At 22.8% G+C, this 7,962-nt stretch overlaps 4 protein-coding genes across 6 annotated transcripts; 2 read left to right on the top strand and 2 right to left on the bottom strand.

Moving 5' to 3' along the window:
• Positions 1 to 831: 831 nt before the first annotated feature.
• LOC102670908 (U3 small nucleolar RNA-interacting protein 2) lies at positions 832 to 3,809 on the bottom strand. 2 transcript variants are annotated; one of them, XM_006620772.2, is made up of 8 exons: positions 3,664 to 3,809; positions 3,385 to 3,497; positions 3,218 to 3,312; positions 2,871 to 3,098; positions 2,674 to 2,783; positions 2,395 to 2,591; positions 1,992 to 2,329; positions 832 to 1,898 (listed from the first exon to the last, which is right to left on the bottom strand). In XM_006620772.2, the coding sequence occupies exons 1-8, from the start codon at positions 3,712 to 3,714 to the stop codon at positions 1,666 to 1,668; spliced, it is 1,365 nt and encodes a 454-aa protein (XP_006620835.1). In that variant the 5' UTR covers positions 3,715 to 3,809; the 3' UTR covers positions 832 to 1,665. The 2 variants fall into 2 exon arrangements, with proteins under 2 accessions (XP_006620835.1, XP_006620834.1); XM_006620771.2 differs by having other exon boundaries at positions 3,218 to 3,315.
• Positions 3,810 to 3,880: 71 nt separating this feature from the next.
• On the top strand, positions 3,881 to 4,927 carry LOC102671549 (low molecular weight phosphotyrosine protein phosphatase-like). 2 transcript variants are annotated; one of them, XM_006620775.2, is made up of 5 exons: positions 3,881 to 4,043; positions 4,115 to 4,305; positions 4,390 to 4,568; positions 4,648 to 4,726; positions 4,806 to 4,860. In XM_006620775.2, exons 1-5 carry the CDS (start codon positions 4,007 to 4,009, stop codon positions 4,833 to 4,835), a joined length of 516 nt encoding a protein of 171 aa, XP_006620838.1. In that variant the 5' UTR covers positions 3,881 to 4,006; the 3' UTR covers positions 4,836 to 4,860. The 2 variants fall into 2 exon arrangements, with proteins under 2 accessions (XP_006620838.1, XP_006620839.1); XM_006620776.2 differs by having other exon boundaries at positions 3,885 to 4,043; positions 4,390 to 4,551; positions 4,806 to 4,927.
• A 161-nt stretch (positions 4,928 to 5,088) lies between these two features.
• LOC102671766 (low molecular weight phosphotyrosine protein phosphatase-like) lies at positions 5,089 to 6,011 on the top strand. Its single transcript, XM_006620777.2, has 4 exons — positions 5,089 to 5,169; positions 5,252 to 5,442; positions 5,499 to 5,660; positions 5,780 to 6,011. The coding sequence occupies exons 1-4, from the start codon at positions 5,133 to 5,135 to the stop codon at positions 5,864 to 5,866; spliced, it is 477 nt and encodes a 158-aa protein (XP_006620840.1). The 5' UTR covers positions 5,089 to 5,132; the 3' UTR covers positions 5,867 to 6,011.
• A 49-nt stretch (positions 6,012 to 6,060) lies between these two features.
• Positions 6,061 to 7,864, bottom strand: LOC102671990 (guanine deaminase). Its single transcript, XM_006620779.2, has 7 exons — positions 7,565 to 7,864; positions 7,257 to 7,475; positions 7,064 to 7,171; positions 6,780 to 6,887; positions 6,554 to 6,719; positions 6,345 to 6,491; positions 6,061 to 6,276 (listed from the first exon to the last, which is right to left on the bottom strand). Exons 2-7 carry the CDS (start codon positions 7,347 to 7,349, stop codon positions 6,077 to 6,079), a joined length of 822 nt encoding a protein of 273 aa, XP_006620842.2. The 5' UTR covers positions 7,350 to 7,475; positions 7,565 to 7,864; the 3' UTR covers positions 6,061 to 6,076.
• Between the last annotated feature and the right edge of the window lie 98 nt (positions 7,865 to 7,962).

Consider the following 7,962-nt stretch of genomic DNA (forward strand, 5'->3'; position numbering starts at 1 on the left):
ACTTGAAATTTTGCAAGATCTGTTAGTCGCGTTGTTTTAGAACTATTTATGAATTCTAAATCCAAAGTGAAATATCGTAAAATGAAACAAAATATTATTGAGATGCAAAATTTTGCAAACATTCTACATTTGCTATAAAAACTCAGTTCCTCTGTGACGTGTTGAGATTATACGCGTGATTTGGAGCCTAAATCGTTGTACAATTGTTTATATAGAACGAATTTATATTATATAGAACGATGCGAAAAAATGTTAAGTGTGCTTGTAAGTGTGTTGTATGATGATTTTTGGCATTTACAATATTCGTTTGCGGTTCACGCTGAATAAGTCTTGTCTTACACATTCGCACGCATTGTATTTAAATCACCAAAGAAATACACTGGTATGTATTTCTTCTCCAAACGGCACTTCTAAAAAAAAAATATGCAACGATAAACTGGTCTATATTATATCAGAAATTTTAGAACTAAGTTTCAAGAGTTATTGGTATTATTTTTATGCCATCGCTTTCCTTCTTTTTAGACTATAAATAAAATAAATACAAAAATTATTTATCATTGAATTTTATAATAATTTAAAGTTTATTAATTCCAGTAATAAATTTCATTAACTAAAAATTATTTCATTTACTAAAAATTAAATAAATTAAACGAGTTCTCGGAAATAAAAGAATGAAAAAATAATAAAAATAAGCGGAAAAATCGAATGAAAGCGATGTCTGATTTGAAATGTGAAAAACTTAAGAATCATATAACTTGAGAAGAGAATCACGAAATAAGAGAAATAAATAAAAGAAAAGCATTTTAAATAAGACATGTTGGGGAGTTTTCGCGAAAATAGAGCCAATGGAGAAGAAACTAATCGGGCGGAAAGCAACGCTGCTTCATTCATCCCCGTAAAAGCATACTTGCGATTATGAGGTCCTAAAAAAGAGTGAAAGACAGGGAAAAAACGAAACGAAAAGTACGTCAAGAGAAAGCCATATTGAAAGACCTAGGTTGTTACAATCATTTAAAAAACTTTCTTGCAAGAATGCATACAAGAAGTAGCGTACACTTGCTGTACACTCGTTGCTACGGATAAATATGCAAATTAAAAAAAAAAAAGTCGATTTGATTTGTATATGTACACGGTGAGCCCGAGGTTCGTGCGAGAATAGGTGTATTTATGTGAAATAATGAGAAATGAGAAAGAGATCTTTCGAAATCGATACTCGTTTCTTTCTGGTTCATTGTTAGTAATCAATCAATGAACGAATCGCTTTATTCTCATAAACGCTAATGTCCTCAATGGCGATCATTGTTATTATACGAACGAACTCAAGAAGGCATGGTATACAAGACTAAAAACAAGACCTAAAATGGGGACATAATATTTTATAACTCAACTTTTGTACAGAATAAATAAATACTTGTACTGTGGACCAATATTTCTTTTATTTCATTCGCATATCTATGATTCGATTTCACAGTGAACGAGATATTCAAAGATAGCATATTAGGAATAGATATAAAAAATTATGAAATAGTAAATAATGCATTTTTTAATATATGTACAATAAAATTTGTTCAGACTAAATATATAAAAAAATTATATGATTTATATTTGCTTAAAAATTTAAATTCAATTTACAACTCCAAAAAATCTTTTTTTACATATTATAAACTATTTATTTTTTGTTTGAATTAATGGTATTATAACAATGACATTTTTTGCTTCTGGTATACGCCACCATCTTCCAAGCCTATGTTCTTGACCAATTCCAGCAATAAGTTGAGTTCCGTCTGGAGTGAAACACAATGCATTTACAAACCCTGTTAATTCAATCTCAAACAATGGATTCAGTGATCTAAAGGAATCACTGCATTGCCATAATCTAATAACACCATTTTGTGATCCTACATTCAATAATTATAATAAAAAAATATATATAATTTATATATGAATAATACTTAAAAAATACTTTATATACTTAAAAAAATATGTCATACCTGATGCAACTAAATCTGTATTAAGAAGAGTAGCTATACTTGAAATCCACATTGGTTGATTATTACTTTTATCTCTTCCATGTGCATCTAACACTGAACACAAAGGCTTTTTCTTTAAACAACCCCAAACACATAATTGTCCATCGGCTCCACAACTTAAAAAATGTTCTTCATTTATAAGTTTTACAGTATCTATACTACTGCCATGCCCATTGAATATAAGTTGCGACTCTTCAACAATTTTCCAAATTCGAATTGTGCCATCGAAACCACCACTGGTAATAGCTCGTTCTCGTGTAAGTGCATCGATCGATGTAATACCATTTTGATGTCCAAATCTAACAAAATGATGCATTTTTAAAATAAAATTAAGTTAAATCAAAAAAGATAAAAATATACTTACAAAGATTCAACATATGCCATATCATCTAAATTCCATACTTTTACGCTTCTATCCTCGGAACCAGAATACAACGTATGCGTCTCTTTACGAAAAACTAAACAAGTAATATTACCTCTATGACCTTGTAAATTTTTTATGTGATTCAATGTATTTCCACAAAATACCATAATATTTTTAGAACCATTATCTCCTACTACCTTTAATGATAAAAATAAATATTTATATTTATTTATGAATATATAAATGAAATATTATAAATATAAGTTTATATATTCTTACCAAAAATTTACTATCAGTACTAATTGCTAAACATTGAACACATTTTATTCCATCCTGTGATTTTCTTTTTCCTTTTATAGCTTTTAATTTTGTTCTCTCTTTCAAAGACCCTAATATATAATATTCATTTATTATTATTATATAATTATATAATACAAATTGTTATTATTATAATTTTTTAATCAAAAATATCATACATTTGACTAAACTACCATCTTTTGAACCAGAATATAAGAATCTTCCATTACTAGAGAGACATAAACATGTAATTGAACTTTTATGTTCTTTACATTTTAAAACAATAGGTTCACCATGATTAATATAATTTGAAGCTACAGTTTTCCTTAATCTTCCCTTTTCTTCTAAATATTCTTCATGTAATCTTTTTGTTATTGCTCCTTCTTCAAATTCTGCTCTATCTTTTTCTATATTTATATAAATTTAATATTAAAATATGAATAATATAATATGCAAAAATATATTTTAAATATGCAAAAATATGAATAATAATGTAATGCAAAAATATATTTTATTCAAATTTTACCTTCTTCTTCAATTTGTGCAAGATATTGCTTTGCAAGTCTTATACGTTTTTCCTGAGCTGTTTCCTCTTCTTCTTCACTTTCATATTCTTCATTTCTACTAAATAATAATAATAATAATTAAAAAAAACTTAAAAAATTTGATAATAAAAAATTGATATAAATATACTTTTGATTTTCTTCTGCAATTTCTTCATCTGTACTCGCAATACTTTCATTATCATCAGGTACAGATTTATTTATATTTTTCTTTTTTCCTTTTTTTTTAATATGTTGATTAAACTAAAATGTAATAATATTAAATTAAAATATCATAAAAATAAAATAAATTTTTTGTACAATATTTATTATGTTTTATAATAGAATAATCTCATAAAAAATTACTAAAAATCATATAATATATATATATATTATATCAATATATATATATAATTTATATATAATTTACCTTCCTTTTAATTCCTCCGCTATTTTGTTTATTTCTAATAAAAAATGACATTTTTAAAAATATTTTTAAGTGAATTTTAACCTATTTTATTTTAACCACATGGCATATTTTTCATATAAAGTACTGCCAATAGTTATAATCAGAATAGCACTATAATATAAAGTTATAAAATATCTAGTAAATTTTTCAAATAATATAACATTGGTAAACCTGCATGATCACAAAATATATAGTCATATTATAATAGTCATGTTATAATATGCAGATAATCACAAATATTTTTTATAATTAAAATTATTTTATTTCTTATTATAACTTAATTTTTGTATAAAGTAAAAAAGTCATGACTGAAAAAAAAAGAGTACTTATGATTTGTTTAGGTATGTTAAAATATTATTTGAATAGATAAATATAAAAAATTTTATAATAGTAATATGATTTTTATTTATAGGAAATCTTTGTCGTTCTCCTATAGCAGAAGCAGTTTTTAATGATCAAATAAATAAGTTAGGCTTAAGTGATTCATGGGAAGTAGATAGTGCAGCTATTATAGGATATCATATAGGTAAAAACCCAGATCATAGATCTATGTCTATAATAAAAGAAAAAGGTATCACCAATTATTCTCACAGAGCACGGCAAGTAAGTAAATATATTATATATATATATGTTTATATTAATATATTTTATTATTATTATTTATATTAATTTATTTTATTATTATAGATCACAAGAGATGACTTTATTAAATTTGATTGGATACTTGCAATGGACAATAGTAATATTCAATATTTAAATACTATGAAACCTCCTAATACTACTGCTAAAATTGAACTTTTAGGAAAATATGATCCTCGAGGAGAACTTACAATTCGAGATCCTTATTATGTATATTATTTTAATATGTTAATTTAAAATTATAACATATAAATAAATAATAATATCTATTGCATGAAGGTTTTATTGATAAATATTTTATTGTAGGATGTTGACATTGCTGGATTTTATAAGGTATATGAACAATGTTTGCGAAGTTCAAAAGCATTTTTGGAAAAACATAAAAGTACTATTAATTTTATTAAATTTTTTATAATTCATAATTTTTTTTTTTTAAATATAATAACAATATTTTTCATTTTTAGATAAATAATCAGATTGAAGTTTTAAAATAATTTAAATGATATTATTGAAATATCATATATACATATATTATTTAAAAATTCTTAAAAATAATAAATATTCATTACAAAATTAAAATATTAATTTGTTATTATTTATCATTTTCTAAAACATTTTTTTTATTATTTTTTATATCTAAATCAAATTTTTTTTTATTATGTTAATTTTGTGCATATATTTATGTAATTATTTATACACAAAAATTATTTATAATCAAATATATAAATTTTGTTTCATCTTATTAAAATTTCTTACATAACCTTAAATATTTTTCCAAGTAAAAGTTAAGCATGACATCAAAAAAAAAAGTATTAATGGTCTGTTTAGGTATATTTTTAGATTAAGAAGTATTATTTTTTTTACAGTAATATAATAATTTAATATATTTCATCAATATTAAATTTTTTAGGAAATAGTTGTCGTTCTCCTATAGCAGAAGCAATATTTTATGATGAAATAAAAAAATTAAATCTTCTTAATTTTTGGGAAGTAGATAGTGCTGCACTTTTGAAATATCATGTAGGTAACAATCCAGAACCCAGAGCTATGTCTACACTTAAGAAAAGAGGCATTGTATATTATACTCACACAGCAAGACAGGTATTAATTAATTTTTTATTTAAAAAATAAGATAATAAATGTTATCATATTTCCAGATAACAAAGGAAGATTTCTACAAATTTAACTGGATATTTGGAATGGATAATAGAATAGTTTATGATCTATTTCAAATGCAACCAGAAGATAGTCAAGCAAAAATTGAACTCCTTGGAAAATATGATCCAAATGGAGAGTTAAATATACAAGATCCATTATTTGTAAGTATTATTATAATATATTTAATATTTATTTATGTATAATAACTTATTTATATATCATTATATATTATTTTATATTATATATATATATTTTGTATAATAAATTTTTTTAATTATAGGATAATGATAGTGTTGGGTTTGAAAAAGCATTTGAACAAGCTTCAAGAAGCATAAAAATATTTCTAAATCAACATAAGAATATATAATTATAATGTTATATTTACATACTAATTTAATAATTTTTTTATTATTTCATTTTGAAATAGTAAGAAATAATTTATTTTAGTCTATAAATAAAACATGAATAATTATAATTACATTGTTATTATTATATAAATTAAAATAGTCCTTATAACAATAATGGAAAATATAAACAATGAAACATATATAAAATGAGATATATATATATATTATTTTTACTTAACTTTACATCCTCTTACATATACTTCAACTATATTACGATCATCACCAGAATATATGAATTTTTGAAGTTGTTCTTCTAAAGTACTATTTTGAAAAGTGTTCAAAGGTCCATCACTTATATTTATATCCACAACAAGAGCATCAAATTCCTTACCTACTTCAAAATTTCCTACCTGATTATCAATCGCAAGTGCTAAAAAAATATTATATTAAATAAAAATTCAATAATATAATAAATTCTCTTAATTCTGCAAACATTACCTGCTGCACCTCCTAAAGTAGCCATATGAAATACATCTTTATAGTCAAGAGCTTTATAATTATCCTTAATTAAAGATAAATGGCTTGATACTTGTAAAGCTGATTTCATTGCATCTAAGATACTACAACTCTGTCCACCTGAGACATCTAAAAATGTTTCATTAAAATATAATCATAATAAAATTATGAAGTAAATATAATGTATGTACCAGTGCCAAGACCAATTTTGACTCCTTTACTTTTCAGTCTTTGAACATCACAAAGACCACTTTTTAAACATGTATTTGACGAAGGACAGTGTATAACTGCTGCACCACGTTCGTTTAATAATGCAATTTCATTATCCGAGAGATATATTCCATGAGCTAACACTGTCTAAAAATAGATAAAACATTATGATCTTTTTATTTTTTATTATATAAATATTTAACATACCTTATTTGTAAGAAGTCCAGCATTATCATATACAGCAGTATATGAAGAATATTCAGGATATTTTTTCTTTACTTCTTCTATTTCATTTAAATTTTCTGATATATGAGTCTAAAATATTTTATTTTATATTAAATTTTTTTATATTATATAAAAGAATTGATGAAAAATATATAAAAATATATAAAATAAAATTAAAAATATTTAAAAAATATATAATTATTTATTAATTTATTTATCCATAACATTAAACAAATAGAAATATTATTTTTTAATATTTATAATACCTGTATATGAAGATTTTTCTGTTTTGCTAAATTTCCTAATTCCTTCATTAATGTCATATCACAACTTAAAGCAAATCTTGGTGTTATAATTGGTTTTATGAGAGGACTCTATAATGATAATTATATGAATAAGACCTGATATTTATATAAATAAAAAATTAAAATACAAATTTAAATAATATTCAAATCTTACATTTAATTTAATCAAATCTTCTATAAATTTATTTATATTTTTCATAGATTCTTCAGTAGTTTCATAATAATTATCATTACGTTTTTCATTCATACTTATTTTCCCAATAAAAGCACGTTGACCTATATTAATTGCTATTTGTCCAAGTATTACAGATGCTCTTGAATATAAAGATGCAAAATAACATGCTGTTGTTGTACCTTTTATTATAGTTTGTTTCTATAATTAAAAAATAATAATTATAGAATATAGTTGATTATATGAAACGACAATCTTAATACTTTAACATTATATTACATTAAACTTACTACAACTGTATTAAATACTTGTTCAGCAAATATTTCATCTATATATTTTTTTTCTAAAGGAAAAGTATAATGTTCCAACCATTCTAAAAGTTTTTTATCATATCCAACTCCTAGATTAGGAAGTTGAACAGCATGAATATGACAATCAATGAATCCTGGTATTAAAAATTGATTGTTTTTAAGAACACTCACATTTTTATCTTTTATGTCATTTAATTTTGGATTTATTATTATATTAGTAATCTAAATTTTAACAAATTTAAATTTATTTAAAATTAACAAGATTATATAACAAATAATATAATGTAAATTATGTATTAAATATAATATTTAATTTAAAATAAATATATATAATGAAATTAAAAATTAAATATAAATAAAAACTTATTGATTAATAA

This window comes from Apis dorsata, unplaced genomic scaffold (assembly GCF_000469605.1).
Source record: "Apis dorsata unplaced genomic scaffold, Apis dorsata 1.3 scaffold_527, whole genome shotgun sequence".
Taxonomy (NCBI): domain Eukaryota; kingdom Metazoa; phylum Arthropoda; class Insecta; order Hymenoptera; family Apidae; genus Apis; species Apis dorsata.

What these genes read in the sequence shown, in the direction of transcription:
- LOC102671766 (XM_006620777.2), top strand. Translation starts at nt 5,133, where the DNA reads ATGACATCAAAAAAAAAAGTATTAATGGTCTGTTTAG. An exon ending in AGTATTAATGGTCTGTTTAG is followed by an intron (nt 5,170 to 5,251) that starts GTATATTTTTAG and finishes TAAATTTTTTAG; the next exon opens with GAAATAGTTGTCGTTCTCCT. An exon ending in ATATACAAGATCCATTATTT is followed by an intron (nt 5,661 to 5,779) that starts GTAAGTATTATT and finishes TTTTAATTATAG; the next exon opens with GATAATGATAGTGTTGGGTT.
- LOC102671549 (XM_006620775.2), top strand. Translation starts at nt 4,007, where the DNA reads ATGACTGAAAAAAAAAGAGTACTTATGATTTGTTTAG. An exon ending in ATTCTCACAGAGCACGGCAA is followed by an intron (nt 4,306 to 4,389) that starts GTAAGTAAATAT and finishes TTATTATTATAG; the next exon opens with ATCACAAGAGATGACTTTAT. An exon ending in ATTTTTGGAAAAACATAAAA is followed by an intron (nt 4,727 to 4,805) that starts GTACTATTAATT and finishes TTTCATTTTTAG; the next exon opens with ATAAATAATCAGATTGAAGT.
- LOC102671990 (XM_006620779.2), bottom strand. Translation starts at nt 7,349, where the DNA reads ATGAATGAAAAACGTAATGATAATTATTATGAAACTACTGAAGAATCT. An exon ending in AAGATTTGATTAAATTAAAT is followed by an intron (nt 7,172 to 7,256) that starts GTAAGATTTGAA and finishes TTATCATTATAG; the next exon opens with AGTCCTCTCATAAAACCAAT. An exon ending in CAAAATTGGTCTTGGCACTG is followed by an intron (nt 6,492 to 6,553) that starts GTACATACATTA and finishes AAACATTTTTAG; the next exon opens with ATGTCTCAGGTGGACAGAGT.
- LOC102670908 (XM_006620771.2), bottom strand. Translation starts at nt 3,714, where the DNA reads ATGTCATTTTTTATTAGAAATAAACAAAATAGCGGAGGAATTAAAAGG. An exon ending in GCGGAGGAATTAAAAGGAAG is followed by an intron (nt 3,498 to 3,663) that starts GTAAATTATATA and finishes ATTACATTTTAG; the next exon opens with TTTAATCAACATATTAAAAA. An exon ending in ATGGCATATGTTGAATCTTT is followed by an intron (nt 2,330 to 2,394) that starts GTAAGTATATTT and finishes TCATTTTGTTAG; the next exon opens with ATTTGGACATCAAAATGGTA.